Source organism: Microtus oregoni, unplaced genomic scaffold, assembly GCF_018167655.1.
Source record: "Microtus oregoni isolate MIOR12 unplaced genomic scaffold, Mior012 000011F_ref0000422, whole genome shotgun sequence".
NCBI classification, from domain to species: domain Eukaryota; kingdom Metazoa; phylum Chordata; class Mammalia; order Rodentia; family Cricetidae; genus Microtus; species Microtus oregoni.
The window spans coordinates 17,073,538-17,098,319 of NW_024543070.1; the positions used below are offsets into that span (position 1 = coordinate 17,073,538).

Here is a 24,782-nt window from a genome sequence, read left to right on the forward strand (position 1 = left end):
ATATTGATACAAACTTAAGGTTATTTTTGTTAGAACATACTGAATATGTGTTTCTACTCTTATTTAAGCTATTTTACCTATGCAGATCATTTAACAATGTAATGTAAATTTCTAGTCCTTGAAAGTTATCTTTACAAACTATTTAACATAATTAAGAAATACAGGTTAATAGTCACTCATAACTATCAAACTTTTAGTCGTGTTAGCTATATTTTCAAGATCATACAGAGATATATTTTAGACAGATATAATTTTCAAACACTTCAAAGACTTAAAGAAAATGACATTTAAAATGTTTTAATAACTAAGGCTTTTCTTGACATTTGCTCCTGGTGGCACCAATCTAAGGGATGGTTAATGAGCTCCCAAAACCCAGTTCAGCTGTCTCTGTGGAATTCCCCATTATGAGCTTGACCCTCTTTGCTCATATAATCCCTCCTCTCTCTCTTTGACTGGACTCCCTGAGTTCAGCCTGGTGCTTGGCTATAGATCTATGCATCTTCTTCCACCAGTTACTGGATGAAGGTTCTGTGATGACAGTTAGGGTAGTCACCAATTTGATTACAGGGAAAGCCGATTCAGGCACTCTCTCCACTATTGCTAAGAGTCTTAGCTGGGATCATCCTTGTGGATTCCTGGGAATTTCCCTAGCACCAGGTTTCTCCCTAACGCCATAATGGCTCCCTCTATCAAGATATCTTTTTCATTGCTCTCCCACTCCATCCCTTTCCCAGTGCAACCACCCCATTCCCTCATATTTCTCTCCCCTCCTCTCTATCCCCCTACCCCATTTCCCCAGGAGATATCATCTATTTCCTCTTCCCAGGGAGATCCACATGTCTCTCTTTGGGTTCTCCTTGTTACCTAACTTCCCTGGAGCTGTGGAATATAGTCTGATTATCATTTGCTTTACATCTAGTATCCACTTATAAATGAGTGCATACTGTATTTATCTTTCTGGGTCTAGGTTACCTCACTCATGATGATTTCTAGTTTCATCTATTTGACTGCAAATTTCATGATGTCATTGTTTTTTTTTACAGTTGAATAATATTCTATTGTGTAAATGTACCACATTTTCTTTATCCATTCTTCCGTTAAGGGGGAACTAGGTTGTTTCTGGGTTCTGGCTATTACAAATAATGCTGCTATGAACATAGTTGAGAAAGTGTTTCTGTGGTGTAATCGATCATCCTTTGGGTATATGCCAAAGAGTAGTAATGCTCAGTCTGGAGATAGATTGACTCCCGGTTTTCTGAGAAATTGTCACATTGATTTCCAAAGTGACTGTACAGGTTTGCACTCCCACCAGCAGTGGAGGAATATTCCCATAACTCTACAAACTCTCCAACATAAACTGTCATCAGTGTTTTTGATATTAGTCATTCTGATAAGTATAATATGGTATCTCAGAGTCATTTTGATTTGCATTTCCATGATGACTAAGGATGTTGAGTAATTCCTTAAATGTCCTTCAATTATTTGTGAATCTTCCATTGAGAAGTCTCTGTTGAAATCAGTTAATTTCTGCATACAGGTCATACAGTTTAACATGTATGGTGTTTTGCTTGGAGACTTAACTATGCACTGTTTACATGCAGATGCCCATAGAGGCCAAAAGATAGTATTGAATTTCCTCAAATTGGAGTTACAGATCGTTGAAGCCTCCATGTAGGTAATGGAAATTGAATCTGAGTCCTATAGAAGAGCAGTAAGTGCTCTTACCCACTGAATCATCTCTCTATCTCCATATCATACTTTAATCATAGCTTTTTCATACATGGGAAAGCTAAGAAAAACATCATCTTCAAAGCTATGTCAAATGTTTGGAACAAAAAAATTCCCCCCAAAATGATGATTGGTACTGAAGAAACTCCATATGGAATTTTCTTTTTGTGGCAAAATCTAGCCATTTGAGCAAGAAATGCAAATTGTCCTTGCATTAATTGTTGACAGCATACTGTTTAAACTGGACAAGTAGGACACAAAGAAAACTGACTGCCAAACTTTGACAAGACAGGGTAGGACAGTCCATCAAAATCTCCTGCTTCTGAGAAAAATCTGTCAGATATTCTAGGCATGCATGCCTAAATTGAATGCCCCACATTGAACACCATTTGTTGTCAAAAGTTTCTGTCTCCCGATCCACTCATGAAGTTTAATATTCACTTTAATAACCACTCTGAAGTTTAATGTTAATTGTAATTGCTTAGCCAATAGCTCGTTTGTTACTAACTATCTCTTATATTTTAAATTAACCCATATTCCTTATCTATGCTTTGCCATGTGGCTTGGTACCTTTTCTCAATATGGCATCTCCATCCTCCTACTCTCTGTCAACTCTCCAGACTCTGTCCTTCTTCCTCCTAGCACTCGAAGTTTGGCTCTTCCACCTAGTCTTATTCTATTCAGCTATTACTTAGTCGACTCCTTTATTAAATCAAACATAGTGACATATATTCACACAGTGAAAAGGAATATTCCACAACCAATTTTCTGCATCAGCTGCTTTACTCATTACTGTAGAGAAATATTTGGCAATCAGCAACATAAATAATAAAGGGTATGCTTTTGGCATATGCTTTGAAGAGATACATTCTATTGTGGCAGGGAAGATCTGACAGCAAAAGCAGGGCTGGCTGGTCACATTGCTTGTCCCATCAAGAAACAGAACGTTGGCCGGGCGATGGTGGCGCACGCCTTTAATCCCAGCACTCGGGAGGCAGAGGCAGGCGGATCTCTGTGAGTTCGAGGCCAGCCTGGTCTACAAGAGCTAGTTCCAGGACAGGAACCAAAAGCTACGGAGAAACCCTGCCTCGAAAAATCAAAAAAAAAGAAAAAGAAACAGAACGTTGGACAGGACTATAACCTCAAAATCACTTCTCAATGGTCTCTTTCCTCCAACAAGGCTCTATCTCCTAGAGGTTCTACAGCCTTTCCAAGCAGCATCACCAACTTGTGACCAAGTATCAAAGCATATAAACCTATAGGGGACATTTCACATTCAAACTACAACATATATGTTACCTACAAGAATCCAGCCTTGGCCAAGTTAGTGATGGACACTTTCAACCCCATTACTTGAAAGGCACAGTCAGATGTATGTCTGTGAGTTCAATACTAGCATGGTCTATATATTGAACTTCAGATCAGCTATAGTGAGATTATGTCTCAAAAAACATATCTTAAATATGAGAACTATGACAAGTTATAGAGTTTGAAAAAGATATATTATCATAATCCCCAAAAACAGACTGAATAGTATATTACTACCACAGAAATCCAGCTTAGAATTAAGAAAATTATTATTGATAAAGTACACAAAATAATGATAAAAAAGCCAATTTCTTTTTCTCCCTTTATAATACCATAACTCTATATGGCTTTCATATGTGTGTATTTCTTAATTGATTTGTTTTTTAAATTTCATTTTATATTCCAAAAGAGACAATTTCTAAGACTATATCACAAATGAAGCTGAAGAGATGGATTAGCAGGTAAGAGCACATACTACTTTTGTAGGAGACCTGAGTTTGGTTTTCAGCTTAGGCAGCTTACAACTGCCTTTAATTGTAGCTCCAGAGGATCTGACACATCTGGCCTCTGTGGGCATCTGCATTCACTTGCATATACACTTGCATATATGTCAAGTAATGGGGTCCTTTGGGTGTCAGTCCCTCAGATTCCTTCAGGGTCCAGTCAAGATGCTACAGCCAGTGAGGGAAACCTAAAACATCTGAGGTCAAAGGAATGAATTAGCTCACACAAGTCTTCTTCTTGGCATGTCCTTTTATTGTTCCCTCTTTATTCTTCTGCTTCTATTCTAATTCTCTTTTCCTATCTCTAATTCTTCCTAGCTCTTCTCCTAGCTTCTTTTTCCTCTATTCTCAAAACTCTTCTCTTTCAGGAGCCTTGAAGTGATAAAAAAGATTACAAGAGTTGTTTTTCATTGGTTAAGAGCACATTCCTAGGGCAGGCAATACAGAATTGAACCATTGCCATGGAAACACAAGGGTCCAAGGTTAGTTCAAGTGAGACTATGACCAGAGTGTGTGTGGGGGGGGGCACAGTGGGATAAGCTTTGAGACATGGGTCTTTTGTTAACAGAGGAGCATGCAAGGAATTAGTATGCTTTCCTTATTAGCATTGATTGGACATCTGTGGTTGTGACCATGTACGTAGCTGTAAAGTTTCAAATGTATGCTATTTACAAAATGTCTTTAGTCTAGTTTGAACTTGCTTTGAGGTGAAAGTGAGCAAATTGTGTGCAGTAGTCTGAGCAAAAGAACAAGGCAGGCTTTTAAGAGCTCACATTTCTTGTGGGAAAAATAGATCCAGTTATGAAGCATGTCCCAGTATGTATTCTATATATCAAAATTATACAGCCAAATGAAAAATCATCTTCCTGACCACCCACAGATATATGTGCCCAGTAGATGGAATATTTTTCATGATGTAAACACACAAACAGTGGAAAAATACACAAAGCTATTTTTAGGGAAGAAATAAAGTTCTTGGGGGAGAAATGGAGTGACTCGTGAGAGAAATTACAGACAGGAGCAACTGGTTTCCACAACTATTAACTCCATGACTTAGCCAGGTGGGGCTTCCTATCAGAGAATCATTTATCTGGTAGGTTGGCCTTTTGAGCATTAGTTAACACCTACTGTATCTCTCATGGCCCCTGACACACATACCCACATGGGTGTACATACACACACTCACTCACACAAACACTCACACATTTTTAAGAATCATAAATTTAAAACACCAAAAACTGGAGAGTCAAATTAAAAGAGGCTTTTAATTTGGGGTGGGGGGGAATATGTAACTATACTTGGAGATTTCCAAACCAATTCTCAGTAAATGATAAGTCAAGCAGGCAGAAAACTTATAAGTTGGTCTAAATAGCCAGATCAATCAACTGGATCTAATTGAAGATTATTGAATAGGTAATTCACAAACACCAGAAAACACAGTCTTCTCAAGTTCACGTGGAACTTTAACTAGATGAACCATACTCCAAGTGGTTAAAAATACCTCAGAAATGAGAAAAACAGAAATCATATAAAGCATGTTCTCCAAAAAAGAAATTAAAGCGAAACTCAGTATTGTTGTGAAAATTTCCAAATACTCAGAAATCAAAAAACCTATTTCAAAATAACATGAGTGAGGGAAATTTATATAAAATACATAAACTAAGTAAAAATAAAAGCACAGACTATCAAAATTGTAATGAAATATTCCTTTATTCTGTGTGAAGATATGTCACTATGATTGGTTTAATGAAAAAGCTAAATGGCTGGGTGGTGGTGGTGCACAACTTTAATCCCAGCACTCAGAAGGCAGAGGCAGGCAGATATCTGTGAATTCAAGGCCAGTCTGGTCTACAAGAGCTAGTTCTAGGACAGGCCCCAAAGCTACACAAAGAAGAAACCTGTCTTGAAAAACCAAAAAAAAACCTAAAATAAAATAAAACAAAACAAAAATCTAATTGTCCAACAGCAGGAGGTATAGGCAGGAGTTCTGGACAGAGAGAGCTCTGGGAAGAAGAAAGGTGAAGTTGTGAGCAGACACGGAGGAAGCAGGAAAGCAGGATGGGCAATACATAGATGAGGTAAATGAGCCTGGGGAAGCACAGAGATAAATAGAAATGGGTTAAGTTATAGAAGCTAGCTAAAAACAAACCTACGCTAGTGACCAAGCTTTCATAAATAATACTAAGTCTCTATGTCATGATTTGGGAGCTGTCCAGTGAGACAGAGAAAGACTAGCTACATATGGTGTCCAACGTCTGGACATGTATTTCAACATAAGACCTGAGAAAGCTTTTTTTTTAAAAAAAAAAAAAGTTCCAAACACACAAAGATGGAACCAAGCGCTGTTTCCTAGTCCTAAAGTCTCATGAGGGCTGTGGTACAGAGTCATCCTGCCCACTGCCTGCAGGCTTGAGCTGCCAGGACACCATGAGCTAAGGTGCTTGGTAGTTTAAGGCTTTGCTCATGCTGACAGAAAAGGTTACAAATATTTAATATAGCAGGTTCAAATGGAAAAAAAAACTTCTCAGTGGGTTGCAGTGTGTTTGGAAATATGCTAAGAAAAAAGGGTATAGACAATTATAAAAATACTTAAAAATAATAAAATCTTTAAAGAGAAAAAAAGTAATAAAAAGAATTAGTCACATAAGGTAGGGAACTATTATAACCCAGGATGTTTGTACCTTGTATGATGCCTTATTAATTTGGATTGTGGAAGGAACTGCTGAATTAAACCATCCAATATACTTTAGGAATGTCTTAACTTTAAAATGGAAGTCAAAAAATTTATTACATTGGGGAAGAGGTTATGCTTTTGTTTCTATAGGAAATGAAAGGTTATGTATTTCTTCCAGGTTAAGAGAGATCAGATTTGACTGGGGGAGACCTCTGAAGTATCTTGGCTACAGACATGTGGGAGGAACAAAGAAAGATTATAGGGCAGGTAATGTATAAGCTGATCCCTCTGGATGTGAACAGCTTGGAGATGAGATGAGACATGATAAATCCTGTTGGCTACAGAATTCTCATGACTTATTATTACATGCCATCCTTTCATGTGGCATGGCTAAAGATTTGTATTACAGTTTGGTTATATAGTCCAGACAGACTTCTAAAGTTGACAGGATGCCTTTTACCTGCTCAAACATAGAGCAAAAAAATCACCTTTAACTGATCTGTACACACTGCACATTCCACTTGTTTTAATCTAGATATGTATGTAACCTTTGAAAATTTATGTGTTTTCAGAGCAAGAGGACCAGACATCAATGAAAACAGGTGACCTAGGTGATTCAGCCTCTCAAAGTGCCTCTGTGCAATTTCCTCAGGGTTCTACATCCAGAGCAGCTTCAAGGCTGCTGACTCCATAGGCTACTCTAGCCAGGACTACAGAGAAGTCTTATACTTTCCCATTGCACAGAGACTAGACAACAAATATTATGGCTAGTTTTTCTAGGACATGACTATTATTCCAATTTTCTCATGGTTCCCCAAAAATATCATCACCCCAGATGACAGTAAGCAGTCTAGCAAACATGATGTCAATATTCCCAAGAGGTGGGGTGGATAGTTTTTGGTCATTCAATGGGTTATGGATGTTTGTCATCATTTTGGGGGGTTGGTTACAAGTTGTTATTGCTCATAGTCAGGAAAAAGCTAAACAACAGATATTAGATTCAGAATCTCTTTCTGAAGGGAAAAGAGTAGATATAGACATTGTGAATGTAATTCTTACCTGATAATTGTTCTTATTGTATCTAGTTTTAATGTGTTAGAGTTAAAAAAACTTTCCTTTTTATTTATACAAAATGAGGAAAATGTTGTGCAATATATCTTTACACTGTGTGTGAAGATGTGTCATTGTGATTGGTTTAATAAAATGCTAAATGGGCAATATCTAGACAGGAGGTATAAGTAGAAATTCTGGACAGAGAGCTCTGGGAAAAAGAAAGGCAGAGTCATGAGGAAACACAAAGGAAGCAGGAAATAGTTAACCGAGCCTAGAGCAGCACATAGATAAATAGAAATGGGTTAATTTAAGTTATAAGAGCCGGGCGGTGGTGGCGCATGCCTGTAATCCCAGCACTCGGGAGGCAGAGGCAGGCGGATCTCTGTGAGTTCGAGGCCAGCCTGGTCTACAAGAGCTAGTTCCAGGACAGGAACCAAAAAAAAAAAACCTACAGAGAAACCCTGTCTCAAAAAAATATTAAGTTATAAGAGCTAGCTAAAAACAAGCCTAAGCTATCAGTCAAGTTTTCCTAATTAATGATAAGTCTCTGTGTTATCATTTGGGAACTAGTTGGTGAGACAGAGAAAGACTCGCTACACACAATATTCACAGGGTGCACAGATAATAGTAATTGGAAGGTTACTTGTAGCTTTATATTTGTATATTGTAAAAAAAATCTAAAATGAATAAACTTCTACTTTAGGAAACAATGGAGAAATAACAGTCATTTAGGACAAAGGCAAAGAGAGAAGCAATAAGAAAACACAGGCTAGTGAGATGGCTCAGTAAGTAAGGCACCTGCCACCAAGCTTACAATCTAAATTTAATTCCCAGGACACACAAAAACATGTAACAAAAATTATAAATAAGAAAAATATAAAAACAGAGCAAATATCAATCAAGTTGAAAACAGAAAAATGACAAAAGAAATGGTTAAACCCAAGAGCTGCTTTTTTTTAAATATCAATAAAGACTTTTATAAACTTCTAGCCAAACAAAAAGACAAAATTAGTATTTGAAAAGAGTCACCACTACTGACAATTTTAGTAAAATTCTAATAAACTAATACTATTAACAATCAATCCCATGCCCAAAAAGTTTATAATTTATTCAAAATAGAACAGTTCCTAGAAAGACATGAATTATTCATACTAAAAATTAAGTTAAAAATTGCATAATCTGAATATCATCCCTGCTACATGAGATCTTGCTGCTGTCTTTAGGCAGAGCTGCTAAACTCATACCACCAATTCCATCCACCCTTCTCTGGGCCCTTTCACCCCACCTCTAGGCAAGGACCCTTAACCAATGCTGTCACCACCACCCATCAATGCCCTGGCCCCCTGGCCCACCAGCCTCTCTAGGCAGTTGACTAGACTCATGCTGCTGACCTCAGTCTGCCCTCTAGATACCCATCTCTAGGTAGATTACAGAATTACGTTAGTAATTCCACCCACCCCAATAATCTGCTTGATCATATGTCCTGTGCCTACTTCCCAGTTTCCCTTCTTCAGGTAAGGATACAATACTCAATCTTCAAACTCCAGCCATCACAGCCTGTCTCTAGGCAGGGATGATAGACTCACACAGTCAACTCCAAATACCCTGGTGGCATGAGAGCTGCCCCTTTCCAATAAATGACCCTAGACTTTTACTGCCAACTCAAACTGATCCTTTCTTCCAGCCCTCTGTATAACTCTCTCTATGTAGGGATCCTAGACTCACATCATCAACTACCCTCACTCCTACAGCCTGCCTAGGACCATGTATCACAAATCTTCCTTGGAACTTCCCTCTGGCTCCTACTCTTCAGTTAAGTACCCTAGACTCACAATGTCAATTCCGCCTATTTCCTCACCCTCCCAGTTGCCACCAAAATCCAGGTATAAATCCTAGTCTTGCATCACTAATTCTACCAGCACCATCTGCCTGAGAAGTCCTAAGCACCTCCCAATAAATACTCCTGAAGATTGCCTGTGAAAATCTTCCAATTTTACAGATCTGTTACTGGGCTTAGAAACTTAACTTAGCTCAAGCTGGGTTAGGACTACTTTTTATACCACATTGGAACATCAATAGTGAATTGTCCAAAACTGAGCCCTATACTCCATACTTCTGGTGTACAACCTGGAAAGTCTGGGTTATGGGAAACAGAAATCAAAATGCCCAGTCAATGAAGGGAAGAAAAGATGTCCTTACCAAGAAACACTACCAATGATCTAACTCCAAATACCTAGGTCCCATTACTAAAACACAACAGGTCTCTGTGAACAATTTGTTCTCCCATAGCAATGATTGCCCCCAAAAGTGGTTTAGATAATGCACAAAACATTTTTAAAAGAATTATAATAAAGATGAACTCAAAGAAGGTGCAAATAAATTCCAGCATGAAGACCATGACAAAACTAAGAACTTAATTAAACAATGAAAACAATTCAATATATAAAAATAGAATTTTAATAGAGAGATAACATATCTAAAGAAAAACCAAAATGAAAGAAAATGTGGTGAAAACTTCAGAAATTTAAACAAAAAATTAGAAGAAACCTCACCAATAAATTGAAGAGCGATCATCATATCCGGAAGACAAAGTAGGGAAACAAACCAGTTAAAGAAAACATAAAATTTTAATAAGGATGTGCAGGGACTCTGGGACTCTGTATAAAGACAATCATGGCAGCAAAGTCAAGGCAGCAGGAGCTTGAAGCAGATGGTCTTGTTACATCCCCAGTCAGAAGACTTGCTAGTGCTCAGCTTGCTCTCTCCATTCAGATAATTCATAATCTCCTGTGACAGAATGGTGCTGCTCACACTGGGTAGATCTTCCCACCTCAATTAAAATAATCAAGATAACTGCCCTGTGTGAATATATGTTGCTGTGATTGGTTTAATAAAATAGCTGAATGGGATAAAGTTAGATTGGAGAGCCAAACTGAGAATTATGGGAAGAATAAGGGTAGAGTCAGAAATATCTAGCAAATGCAGAGAGAAGCAAGATGGACCTGTGGTACTGAGAAAAGATACCAAGCCACATGGCAAAGCATAGATAAGAAATATGGGTTAACATAAATCTAAGAGTTAGCAAATAATAAGCCTTAGTCTTTTTACCAAGATTTGCAATTAATATTAATTCCCTGTGCCAGTTATCTGAAAACAGGCAAATGGGAAAGAGAAGTCTACCTACCTTCTCCCATAAACATGTTCACTGGTCTTATCTAGTTAATCTCTCATTGGAAAAAATCCCTTATTTCCAAACCCAGATCCAGAACCAAGCAGACATAAAATATTCTCTCTCATCTGAAGTTCCTAGCTCTAAATCTTCAGATATGAGCATATAATGCTGGAGTAGCTGCAGAAACCAGGAAAGTAAAAAGTGACCATGAGAAGCAATAGAGAGGAAGATATCAGGGTACAAGTTATGTAGAGGGATAAGTAGGAAATGGGGTCTTTAATTAGGGAAGGGGAAGGAGATTAATACAGAAGAAGAGCAAAATAACAGTAAGGATGTCTGAGTCATAAGGAATTACATTATTCTCTAGATGCCTAAAATTACATCTAAACATATAAGCCTGTATAAAAATACACAAATACAATTTAAATGACATTTTCTCATCTGGGCTGGCAATGCTCCCCCCAAATGCCATAGACTTGCTTAAAAAATTTCCAGCATTAAGCAAGAGATACTCCCTTTTAAGTTTTTGGTCAAGGTTTTCCAAGAGAATTTCAAACATAGACTATTATTGCTGCCCTTGGTTGCCTCCCAGGGGTTAAACATAAGCTCTTACTGCTGAAGACACCACATACTTTGTATACAGGGCCTGGAGGATCTGAACTGGCTCTGACTTAAAAGCCTCCTTCCTGAGGATTAGCTTTCATGTACCAGAAGGTGCCATGCAAGCTTCCAAGGTGGGAAGGAACCAATAGTCCTTACCCAGAAATTATGCCTGTGAATTAAAACAATGACCATCATGGTGCAATATCCCTAAAACTACAAAGGTGGTAAACATACTTGGCAGTAACCAATCACTTTCTAATTGGAATTAAGACCCACTCAACAAGAGAGAAACCATGCCTGGTGCCTACTGAAATCATGGATTTTGAAGAAGAACCTACAACCAATGTGGGATTGCCCTCTGTATGCTGTGATTACCATTGGTTAATAGAGGAACTGCTTTGGGCCTATAGCAAAGCTATAAGGGGAACAGAGCTAGGTGGGGGAAAACTAAACTGAATGCCGGGAAAAAGAAGGATGGAGCCAGAGAGAAGCCATGTAGCTCTGCTGGAGACAGATGCTCGAACATTAGCCAGTAAGCTACAGCCAAGTGGTGATACCTATATTAATAGAAATAGGTCAAATTAACATGCAAGAGTTAGCCAATAAGAAGCTAATGGGCCAAGAAGTGATTTAATTGATATAGTTTCCATGTGGCTATTTTGGGTCTGAGCTGCCGAGCTTCTGGGAACAAAACAAGCAGCCTCCTCCAACAAATTGGCACCAACATGGCTAGCTAAAATCCATGTAGAACCTGGGAGGGCTTGAAGGGGAATCCTGGACACAAAAGAACAGAGTTAAGCTTGGTTTGGTAGTGGCATTTTCTTGGTTGGTTTGCTAGAAACAGGCAGAGGCATGGCTCCTTTAAGAGAGGTTTTCCTGATTCAGCAGTAGCAGGAAAAAAGCAGTGGTTTTGAAATGCCAACTTTCTGGGCTGGGCTGCCAGCATAAACTCTGACTTTCTGGAGGTCCAGCTACAGAGCATTTGAGTGGGGTCTGTGAGCAGACTGCTACAACTTGCTTAATGGGAACATAGACTGGCTGTGTACGTAAAAATGGTGTTATGAGCATGTCTCTCAGAGGCAGCTCTACCATGCTGGACTGGGTGGGGCAAGCAGGAAATGCAGTATTTCCCCTAGTAATGCAGCCTCTTAAGTTCATAAGAAGGGATTAGCATTTTACTAAGTGCTCCTGGACAGTAAAGAATTACAGATACACAATAGGACATATTCAGACATAAAAGACTTCTAAATGGGTCACAATGTTGGATAAATGTACATAGGCTTGGGAGAGAGAAGAAAAAGAGTATAAAGAGTTATAAAAGAAGTAAATTGTTTAAAAAACAGTCTTTAAATAGACAGAGTACAGTCATAGATTAAAGGAGTAAAGATAATAAAATAAATATTAAAAACTAATAGAGTAAAAACAAGCCATATAAAGAGGACTATACTCAGAGAGTCTGGATTTTGTATATTATTGTATCTTCTTTGAATTTTTTTACTGTGAAGGAGCTAAATACAGAAAGACATTTCATTGTACAGGCTACTAAGCTACACCAACATAAAGGTATCTTGACTTTAAAATTTGAGTCTAAGTTTATGTTGCTTTGGAAAAGAGGTTTTTCTTTTGTTTCCACAGAGGATACGAACTTGTGGATTGCTTCCAGACTAATATGGTTTGATGCACCAAGACACCCTGAAAGGCTGCCATGAACACCCCCAAAAATAGTTTGCCCAATAAACAGCAGGAAACAGTTTGGAAAAGAACTATGCCCATTTTCCCAAATATTGTTTATAAATGTTCTTTTACATTTAAAGGGGGATATGCTACAGAGATTTGCATTGGTATAGATCTTGGTTTATTGATACAAACTTAAGGTCAATTATTATATGTACATTTCTGCTCTTTATTAAGGTATAGTGTTTGTGCAGCTCATTTAAAAATGTAATGTATAATTAAGAAATACTGGTTAATAGGTAACCATCTATAATAGTCAAGCTTGTAGTCATGTTACTTAGATTTTCTAGATGTACAGAGATATATTTCAGATAGATAGGTAGTCTTCAAACCTTTCAAAGACTACAGAATATGGCATTTAAAATGTTTTAAGAAATTAGGACTTTTCATGACAGAGACAGATCTGCTCCTCACAGCACCAGTTACTTCAAGAGAAAGATGGGCATTGAAGAGGCTCTTTATGGAGTTTGCTAATCATTTGGGCAAGAAACTGCTCTTGCCTAGACTACTTAACTGGACATGCAGGACCAACAGAGAAATGACTACTGAACTTGCCTAAAGGTGAGAAGATCCTTCAGAGTTTCTGCTTCATGAAAGAGTCTGCTAGACATTCTGAAGGACACAGAAGAAAATGACCGACAAACTGTCAATATAGATAGAACTGTCTTTGAAATTTTCTGCTTCATGGAAAAGTCTGCTGGATAATATGGGCTTGTAGGCTAAAGATGGATGCCCCAATGACACAGAAGAACTGTGGGTGACTGTCCAGGCAGTGAGATATCTCTGTCAATTCTAGAGTCTTGAAAGTTGTTTATAATGCACTTCATGTTTACTTAGACAATATTATATCCTTCTGGAATCTTTGATGGAGTTGAAGGATAGATAGTAATAATAGTTTTCCTTAGTTATAAGAGATAAAGTAGATATAAATAATGTAACTATAATTCTTGCTTGATACCTATTTTGTTATATGTAATTTTACTATATTAAAGTTAAAATCTTCCTTTTTTATTTAAACAGAAAAGGGGAGGTGATGTGGGATTTCCCTCTGTTGCTGTGATTACCATTGGTTAATAAAGAAACTGCTTTGGGCCTCTAGCAGAGCTATAGGAGAACAGAGATAAGCAGGGAAAACTAAACTGAATGCTGGGAAAAAAGGGCAGAGTCAGAGAGAAGCCATGTAGTCCCACTGGAGACAGATGTTGGAACTTTAGCCAGTAAACTACAGCCATGTGGCAATACACAGATGAATAAAAATGGCTTAAATTAATATATAAGAGTTAGCCAATAAAAAGCTAGAACTAATGGGCCAGACAGCGATTTAATTAATATAGCTTTCTGTGTGGTTATTTTGGCTTTGAGCAGTTGGAGGAGGAAATAAGCGGCCTCCTCCAACATACAACTGTCATTTCACTAAACCAGCATAATTCACAACTACATTATATTTATATTCATACTCACAGATAAGGTATATAGGTCTTAGCCCTCATCAAAGAAATGGCTTCTTTAAACAGATATGGTACGGTACAGAAAACTGCAACCAATCAAAATGCAGATAGCAAGTGACTATGTGGTGTCCAGATCCAACTGATACACAACTCCTATATCTAAGACTCAGAGATCCTACCTGAAGAAGGGGCAGAAAGATTGTTAAAGCCAGAGTAACAGGAGTTTGCTGTAGGATTTTGTCTTCTAGAAACATCAGAGAAGGTCTCTCATGAAATCTTATCAACATAGCTGCCTAAACAAGACCTGAACAAGAACATCATTAATAAACATGCTAACATGGAGGGGGAAATCTTATGGGGCCTCAACCCTAGATGAGGAACTATAATCAATTAAGAAATATCGAGAGTGGTAAAAATAATCTTCCCCCAAATTAGTTATCCAAAACCAAATGCTCAGCCCTGAAATCATACATATATAGGCAAATTATAGATTTAGTAGGTTTTATTATAATGGGAAATATATGTATACATGTATGTATATATGTATGTATTGGAATAACTATCAAATTAATAAATTGTTATTTATCATTGCATAATAGCTCTCTACCATATTTTTTCTTTTAAATTCTTTCTATTAAAGACAGTGAAGTTATCTTAAAATCAGAATCTGTTCAGATATTTTTGTCTATATCTGTATATTCAAAGTTTATTCATTACATGAAATACAATTCTTAGTAAAAAAAACATGTGAGTGAATTTATTGTTTTCTAAGTTTAATGAGATAATTTTATTTCAATGTAAAAAAACTTACTATTTTACTTTGCTATTCCCTTTTCTAACTTTCCTGGTTTTGATGATATGATTCAATGGTTACCTATTATCTTCCTCCTTCTAATTGTAGAAATTTAAGTATTGGTTTTGTTTCTAATACTGGACAGTTCTTGCTACATAAGAAGAAAAATAACAAAGCCCAGTAGCCTCACTATGAAGGAGAGGCAGAAGTCCAAGTACAAATGTACAAATGTCCAGAAAATAGAATTTGCAGAGAAGAGTACAGAACTAAAAACTGCATAGGAATGAGCTCTGAGCATCAGCAGTGGGGTCTAATCTAATCTTTGGTTGAATATTAATATGTATGTGTGGTGGGTGAAACTCCACAAAGCCATGGAAACAATAACTGAAAATGTCTAAGTAAAATAATTTAGAGAACTCACATAGGCTGGGAATGTTTCAAGCTTCCACTAGTCAATGAAGACAGACAACCTAAAACACAGAGCACTGGACAATGTCTTCAGTAGAATGTTGGATTAATAAAGGATTAATAAAGCACCAAGTCCAACATTCTTTAAAGCAGCGTGATTGACACTTTGAGATGGTAGTTCTTTGTTATGAATAGCTGTGCTGTGGTTTGAAGAATGTTTAGTGACAATTATAAGATACACTGTGGCATTCCTATCCTAGGTCTCGAGATGCCACTATATTTGGGATCCTAGATATATCAACCACCAATAGGCGGGTTACACAAAGAAGAAAATAAAATTCATGCAGGAAAGAAAACAACAGAAGAAGCAAACCAAGTAATGACAAAATGTTAGATAGGCAGACAACAGTGTTAAGGCTTTAGGGCAACAGTGGCACAAACTTTAAATCCCAGCACTCGGGAGACAGAGGCTGGTGTGTTTCTAAGTTCAAGGCCAGTCTGGTTCACAGAGTGAGTTCCAGGACAGCCAGGGCTACACAGAGAAATCCAGTCTCAAAATAAGAGAATTAAACATCTATTATGAAAATACACATATACTCAAGAACAGAGGCAGGGCCAGGGAGACGACTTGGTAGGAAAGGGCAATTTGGTTCAACTCTGGCAACATGAGTTTGATCCCTATAGTCTGCCTAAAGAATGGAAGGAGATGCCAGGCAGTGGTGGTGCACACCTTTAATCCCAGCACTCAGGAGACAGAGGGTAGGGGGATCTCTGTGGTGTTCAAGGCTAGCCTAGTATACAAAGCAAGTTCCAAAACAGTCATTACAAAGAGAAACCTTGTCTTGAAAAAACAAAACAAACAAACAAAAGAATGTAAAGAGAGAATTAACTCCAGAAAAGTTGTCCTTTAATCCTTACATGTACGCTATGGAACATTCACACACACACACACACACACACACACACACACCATGCACACAAATACACATACTATAGCAATATTTTGTTTAAAGCATAGAGATCAAAAGATGAACATATGAAGATATGGAGGTAAATATCAAAACTGAAAATATTCAAATAGAATCTTACATGAATACAAGATACAGTGTATGAAATGCAAAAGTATACTAATTAAGATGAATAGCAATAGCAATACAAAAAGAAAGATCTGTGAATTTGAAGATATACTAATCAAAGCTCTCCAAAGTGAGGAACAGGGAAAGTGAACAAAGCTTCCGACACCTACAAAACAATATCAAGTAGTCCAACATATGTGCACTGTGCAATTGGAGTCCCACAAAGGACGGAAGAGGGGAAAATATTGGAAGAAATATGGCTGAAGTTTCCCAGATTTGGTGAAAATGATAAGTCCACAGATCCTAGAGCATCAACAACCTCCCCCCAAAAAATAGAGAAAACCATATTAAGGAGTATACAGTAAATATTTAGACTTCAGTGATCTTAAAAAGACACTTTGGAAAATAACCCTAGGAATCCAGAAATAATATGCATATACAGGGACATGGGTAAGAATGGCAGCAATTTTCTCACCCAAAGCTGCACAAGCCAAGAGACAATGTGAAAAATAGAAATATGTGTGTATGCATATATATGTATATTATGTATATTACACACACATATATGTGTGTGTGTGTGTGTGCTCTGCTCAACTACACCTGGTAAAGATATTTTCTTGTAAATGAGTGGTAATAAATATTTTTCTCAGGACACTCTGAGTGAATTCATTGGCTGAGTACAAACACTACAGTAAGTATTAGAGAAAACCTTCAGGCACAGGGAAAATAATACCGAACGCATATTTGTAGTTACACAAAACAATGAACTTCACTGAAAAACTGCTAACGTCTAGAGTATGACTGGCATATAGGACACTGAATAACTGTTTAATTGGTAAAATATTGCATTTTTCTGGCACTGGTGATATGAAGCTGAGTGTGTCATACACTATATCCATCCACTGAGCCGCATCTCCAATCCAATGAATTTCATTCCAACATTTAAGAACCTTTTAAATTGAACCTATAGACCTTAAAATCCATAAAATAAAAAAATGAGAGGCATATTTTAATACATAATTTTAATGCTTATTATTATTATTGCAAAACAAGTCAATTCATAGAAACTAGAGGGAAATGTGTTAAATGGTTAGCAATAATACTTATACATAGAAGTTTATCAAAATTAAAACGCACAAAAAATTAATATTAAATTTAAAAACAGCACAATGGAGTGATGACTCAGTGGTTAAGACACTGGCTGCCCTTCCAGAGGACCTGGGTTCAGTTCCCAGCACCCACATGGAGGCTCACAACCTCCTAACTCCAGGTCTGGGGGCTCTGATGCCCTCTTCTGGTTACTTCAGGCATGAAATGCATGTGAGCCGTGGACATAATCTGGCAAAACCCATAATAAAATAAAATAATTTTTGGAAACACAATAAATGGTTGGGGTTTTTTTCAGTAAAAACACAGGCCAGAGTTTAAATAATAATGAATGTCAGGTTCAAGTAACTATAAATATTTATGCTCAAGTTTTTGATATACAGAAATTGAAAATTAAATTCACTAAGTGTTTCTCACAGAGAGCTGAGCACCAAGGACTCTGGAGGATGACAAATGAAAGACCAACTAGAAAAGTCTTTTTAAAAAAAAAAACAAATAGGCTATGCTGGCGTATGTCTCTTTAATCCCAACACTCAGGAGGCAGAGGCAGGTGAATCTCTGTGAGTTCCAGGCCAACCTAGTCTACAGAGTTCCAGACCAGCCACAGTTACACCGGGACAACCTGTCACAATCAATCACTCAATCGATCAATAAAATGCACTGTGAGGGGGAGAAAGGTATTTGTTACCAGATGTGGTGGATTGCACCAGAAATTGCACCCAGGAGCACAGACAAGGACCAAGAACGAGAGCCCAACTTAGGCTCTCTGGCAAGATACTATCTCAAGAAAACAAAAGGCATCCAGAAGTGAAAAGTTATGAACTCTTTAAAAATAACCAAATATGTGGCTATCTGAACACATTAAGACTAAAACTTAAATGATTTAGTATTTTGTATCATTGTATTTTGTAAAATATTTCCAGACTTTCCATTTTATTTAAAATGCTAACTACAAAATAAACATGTTGAGCTATTAAGTGTACCAAAAAGAAAAAAGAAAAAGAAACACAAGAAGAACAATTTTTTCCAGATTGAGACATTTCAGTACGGTTTCTGACAATGTTTCAATACTTAGTGTCCAATCCAATGCCAGTAATGAAATATTTTAATTAGACTAAAGACTGAGAGGAAAATATCATAAATGAGCAACTGTTAGAAAGGTTAAAAATAGGCGGGGTGATGGCGGCCCACGCCTCTAGAGTAGGCCCAGTGCCTCCAGCACTCAGGAGGCAGAGAAAGAGGCAGAGGCAGGCGAACTCTGTGATGTCGAGGCCAGGCTGGTCTACAGAGTGAGTTCCAGTACAGCCAGAGACACACAGAGAAACCCTGTCTCACAAATAAAGGAAGGAGCCCGGTGGTGGCGGCGGCACATGCCTTTAATCCCAGCAGAGGCAGAGGCAGGCAGATCTCTGTGAGTTCGAGGCCAGCATGGTCTACAAGAGCTAGTTTCAGGACAGACTCCAAAGCTACAGAGACACCCTGTCTCGAAGAACCAAAAAAAGAAAGAAAAAAAAAGGAAGGATGATAAGTGAAATTAATGCTTTATATTATGAACTTACCTCTTTCAAATTTTCTACCTGCCTTTCTCTCTGGCATGTCTCCTCTGCAGAGCCTAGCACAGGAGGGAGACTGGGGCTGAAGGCCATGAGGTCGGTCTTGGGTGGACCCTCTCCAGAGCACACCCTCTGCCGCCTCTGCTGTGAGTATGACCAGGTTCCCACCGCGCTGGAGCACACCAGCACGGGCTTCCCCGGAGCACAGGCTCCATCTGTGGGCGTAGCCGAGCAGCGCAGCGCGGTGTACAGCAGCAGCGTGAGCACCAACAGGCTGGACACCGCGCAGATGGCGATGATCAGGTACACGTTGACTGTTACAAGCGATGCCTCAGACGATGCAGTGCTCTCGGAAGCGAGGGAAGAGATTTTGGGTGCCTGACCATTCTCCACCAGAGACACCAGCACCGTGGCCGTAGCAGTCAATGCGGGTTCACCATGATCTTTAACCAGCACCAACAGACGCTGGCGCTGCACATCTGCTTCGTCCAGGGAGCGCGTTGTGCTGATTTCGCCAGTGTACAGACCCACGCGAAACGGGCTGCGCAGGCTCCCTGACGCCGACTGCAGCTCATAAGACAGCCATGCGTTGTAACCAGAGTCCGCATCTACAGCGCGCACCTTCGCCACTATGTGCCCTGAACCCACTGATCTAGGCACAAGCTCGCTCACTGACCCACCGGCTCCAACAGTTCCGTGGGGCAGCAGCGTTGGCGCATTGTCGTTCTCGTCCAGCACAAACACCTGCAGAGTCACATTGCTGCCCAGGGAAGGCACACCAGCATCCCGCGCGCTCACCTGGAACTGCAGCAGCTCCAGCTCCTCATGGTCCAGAGGCTGCAGCGCGAACACCTTGCCGCTCTCCGCGTGCACAGACACGAAGCTCGACAGCGAGCGCTCGCCCACCCGCCTCTCCACCAGCGAGTAGGACACCAGCGCGTTCTCCTGCGCATCCGCATCCGTGGCAGACACCGTGAAGATGTGAGCGCCAGGCGGGTTGTTCTCCTTCACGAACACCGTGTATTCGGGCTGCGCGAACGCGGGCGCGTTGTCATTCACGTCAGCCACCTCCACGGACACGCTGGCTGTGGTCCACAGTGAGGGTGAGCCCCCGTCCCGGGCTGTCACCACTACCTTATAGTCAGGTGTGGTCTCTCGGTCCAGGGGGCTGTCCAGCACGAGCGAATAGTAATTCCTGAAAGTGGACACCAGCTTGAAGGGGACATGAGGGGTCAGGAAGCAGGTCACCCTCCCGTTGTCACCAGAGTCACGGTCGGATACACTGACCAGAGCTATGACAGTGCTTGGCTGGGCATCTTCTCTGACTGGGAGTGACAGAGAAGTAATCGTGACCTCTGGGGCATTATCATTTACATCTAGTACATCCACCAGAAGGGTACAATGGCCTGTCATTGGGATATTCCCTTTGTCCACTGCCTCCACGGGTATCTCATATAATTTATTTTCTTCGAAATCTAGTTGGCCTTTCGTTCTAACTTCTCCGCTGCTGGGATCTATATAAAATGCATACCCCACCGCAGGGGATACAGGCCGCCTGAAGGAATAACTTATATCTCCATTAGTACCCTCGTCTGGATCTGTGGCGTTCAAGTTAATCACCAGTGTTCCGTTACCTGCATTCTCTAACACTCTAACTTTATAAATGAACCGATCAAACTCTGGAGTATTGTCATTCACATCGAGGATAGTAATCAGCAGCTGAACTGTGCCAGTCAGCTCCGGTTTGCCTCCGTCACTAGCTGTTAGTAGTAATCTATGCTCCTTAATTTCTTCTCGGTCTAATGATTTCTTTAACACAAGTGATAATGAAGAAGTTCGCTCACGATTGTTCTGCGTGTCCAAAGCGAAATAATCACTGGGATCCAATCGGTAGGTCAAGGCGGAATTGACTCCGATATCTGCATCCGATGCGCCATCTAGTGGAAATCGAGTTTCTGGAGGCCTTGATTCTGCAACCAGGATACTTTTGTTGGTTTCGGGAAACACAGGCGGATTGTCATTAATGTCCCTCACCTCCACCTCCACATGGAAAACCTGCAGCGGCCGGTCCACGATCACCTCCAGGTGGATGCTACACTCCGCGCTTCGCCCGCACAGCGCCTCCCGGTCGATCCGAGAATTCACAAACAAAATGCCATTCTGCAGATTTACCTCCAGAAGGTCCCCGCGGTCCTTGGACGCCACCCTGAACAGGCGGGGCACCAGCTCTGCCAGCTCCAGCCCCAGGTCCTGAGCGATGCGGCCCACGAAGGTTCCGTGTTTGGCCTCTTCCGGAACCGAGTAGCGCAGCTGGCTGTTCCCGGCCTCCCAGGTTGCGAGAAGTAGCCAGAGCAGGAGGCACCGGGATCCTGGGTTTCTTCGCCAGGATAACAACATGGTACACGCAGAAAGATGCAATGAAAGCTACGGTATACAGAATACCTTACCTGAAACTGCCTCTCAAAAACTGGTTTGACGACGTCCTAGTACTGAAGAATTCACAACGAGTTCTCTGAAGGAAGTGACTCTTTGCCAAAAGAAAAGTTCTCAGTGAAGAGCGACATCATGAGGCATGAATGTGTAAGTGCAGCGATCACGGGGGCTTCATATTTTCCATTGATAGAAGCCTTGACTTCCTTACACTTTCTGAATTTTCCATTGCAAGTATGTATTTAGGAGTTAAATATTTGTCCTTCCAGGAACAGTAAATGATTTCCTCTATTAGCATCAGGTGCAATTAACAAGTGGTATTCGTCTTGCAATGTTCCACAAACTTAAACATGTGTGCGTGAAATTTTAAATCAGTGAATATTATAATTTGGCTTTGGTCTCTAGTTTTCACAGTCCTGAGAGTTTTGTTGGCAATGTCATTTTCCTCTCATCTTTTAAGATCTTCTCCCATTAACAGTCATTGATTCCAAATGGAAACATAACAATCACATTAAACACATGGGCAGCTACATACCAGATTTCAAACAATACACCGTGTTCAGGAGGTCCAAGAGTGGATGAAATGTTTGTGTTTCAAAGGATGCATCTATGTGTAGTGTGTTTGTGTGTGCATAAATACACAACAATCTATCTAAAACATTGTTTTGCTGTTTTCAGTTCACCCTGTAGAGAACATACCAAGAACTAACATCTTATTCTTTAGTATAACTTAAGCTACTAACAGTGGGATAATATTTTTTCCCACAATGTCTTAATTCCATCAGCAGTAGAAGAAACCCTGGTATTGTTTAACTCTAATTTTTCCAAGTACATGACAGTAGCTAGGCGATGATGCTAATACAGTGTTAGCAAAAGAGTATTCCTATTATCTGTTAGTATAGCTACAGAGCTGTAGTAATATGTTGTTTGTGCTTTAACAAATAAGGCTTGCCCGAAGATCAGAGTGCAGAACGAAGTCACTAGACACCACCAGTGGTGGCACATAGCTTTAATTCCAGGACCCAGGAGACAAAGGCAGAGGGATCTCTGTTAGTTCAAGGGATCCCGGAATACACAAGGTTGAATTTGTCCAAGAGAGAAACAGAGCTGTCTCCACCTCCCTAGTGCTGGGATAAAAGGAGTGATGTGGTTGGACAGAGAGAGGAATATAAGGCGGGAGGAGACAGGAGCTCACTGCAGTCTGAGCAACAGTCTGAGGATACAGTCAAAGGACAAGATTGAGCATTGGTAGAGGTAAGAGGTCTAGTGGTTTGGACTGGAACTTTATGACTCTGCTTCTCTGATCCTTCAGCTTCCTCCCCCCAATAGCTGACTCCAAGTTATTATTATTAAGAACAATTAAAATTAATGCTACACCAAGCCATAAAGTTCCAGGCCAAACAGTACAATGAAAGATATATTTTATATGATATAAATGTAGGGATTTGAGAGATAGCTCAGCAGTTAAGAGCACTTACTGCTCTCCTAGAGGTCCTGAGTTCAATTCCTGGCAACATGTTGGCTTACAACCATCTATAAAGGGATTTAATGCCCTCTTCTGGTGTTCAGGCATACAGAAAAACAGAGCACTCTTATACATAAAATACAAAAACAACAAAACCTTAAAATAAACGCAAATTATATATGACTCCAATTTTATATTATAAATTGTATAGCCAAGTATTACATTGCCTACTCTGTAAATAATTATATAGTGAATGACCATTGGATTCATTTCTCTACCCCCACTCACCTCTGAAGTCCATGTGGAGCATTGTATTCTCTTGCCCACACAACCCTCTTCTGTTCCATCATTTCTACTACATGCTCCTCCTGATTCATGTCTAAAGTTGTACACATAACACATCACCTACCTCTTCACATAAGTCAACCATTCGCAGTATGCCCTGTAGACACCCTAGAATCAACCTTCTGTTTATCTCACTTCTCAAACATCCTCTTCAGTTTCCAACACAGTTCGCTATTTCTTCTTCCTATTGATCTTCAGTATAAAGCTGTTTATTATCTATGGTGACTCTAGACACTGGCATTCCCCTTTACCTATCTGGACACTCAAATGTACTCCTCTTACCCACAGATATCTTTTTCATGCTTTCTTTTGTTTCTCAATTTCTCAACTTCATTCCTACCATGTGGATTGATGTTTTTTCCATTAAGATAAATCATCAAGCATGACATCAAGGACTTTCTTCCTACAGCATCACTTATTTACAATATCTATTCATTTATCAATTTATTTATTTTATTTAATTTGTGTATTTTGTCTTCATGTGGGCGTGTGTACATGAGTGTGCCTGGTGTCCATGGAGGCCAGAAGAGGGCGTTAAGTTCCCTAGGTGATTGGAAGCCACTATGAATCCTCTATGAGAGTAATACGTGCTCTTAACCACTTTGCCATCTGCCCCTCAAATGTAGGCTAACCCTATGCTCTGACAACATTTTTTATTTTCTTCTCTTAGTCTTATTATCACCATCTTCTTTTCCATGCTGCTTGCCTTATCTCTAATGTTGCCTTCCATTGTTCCTTCTTCACACAGCTACAATGTTCAAACACCTCTAACTTGTAGGAAAAAATATTCTATCCCTCTTCTTTTCTTCACTTCTAACTCCTAACATTTACTTGAAAAACTCTGAATTTCAATCTTGGTTACCTTGCAAAGATCAGCTGAAGTCCTGGGAGTGCATTCTAGACAAGAGTATAGCCATGTCTACAGGTCTCACAGCTAAGGGAATGGCATGCTTCCTCCATGCCTGAGACTAGGATGTTTGCTGAAGCAGGATGCTTGTGTAAGAGTTGCCCTTTTTACTAAGAAGGCAGCCATGAAGAAGGCTCCACTCACAATTTCCTTGCTCCAGAAGACTACATGTTCATCACCCAACATGAGATTCCCCAATCACTCCTTTCTTTTCCCAGGATATAAAATAAAAGTCTGAGTATTGGTGAGGGGGCTGCCATGTCTTCATCCAAGCATACAGCCCACCTCACCCCATTTTGGCTTCTACTTTGTGTCTGTTTTTCTTAATCTCACATTGCCCCCGGTGAGATGTCCAGGACCCAGCCTTGATGGCAGAGGCATTATCTACTTTTCATCTTTCTAAGACTACCATTGAATCACGGTACCTCAAAAGATACACCCATATCTTAAGACTCATGGAAATAACTCTACATAG

At 39.6% G+C, this 24,782-nt stretch overlaps 2 protein-coding genes across 10 annotated transcripts in view; both read right to left on the minus strand.

The window, feature by feature from the left end:
• The window catches only part of LOC121453419 (protocadherin gamma-C4), a 725,389-nt gene that overhangs the window by 629,084 nt on the left and 71,523 nt on the right, over positions 1 to 24,782 (minus strand). The window lies entirely within an intron of this gene.
• LOC121453417 (protocadherin alpha-4) overlaps positions 1 to 24,782 on the minus strand; it is a 207,780-nt gene that overhangs the window by 96,553 nt on the left and 86,445 nt on the right. Inside the window, exon 1 of one of the 9 annotated variants that reach the window (XM_041660175.1) lies at positions 19,167 to 21,557. The exons of the other annotated variants lie outside the window; for them this stretch is intronic. Within the exon in view, the coding sequence (XP_041516109.1) occupies positions 19,167 to 21,557 (2,391 nt within the window). Of the gene's footprint in view, positions 1 to 19,166; positions 21,558 to 24,782 lie in introns of those variants that run through there. 9 annotated transcript variants of the gene reach the window in all.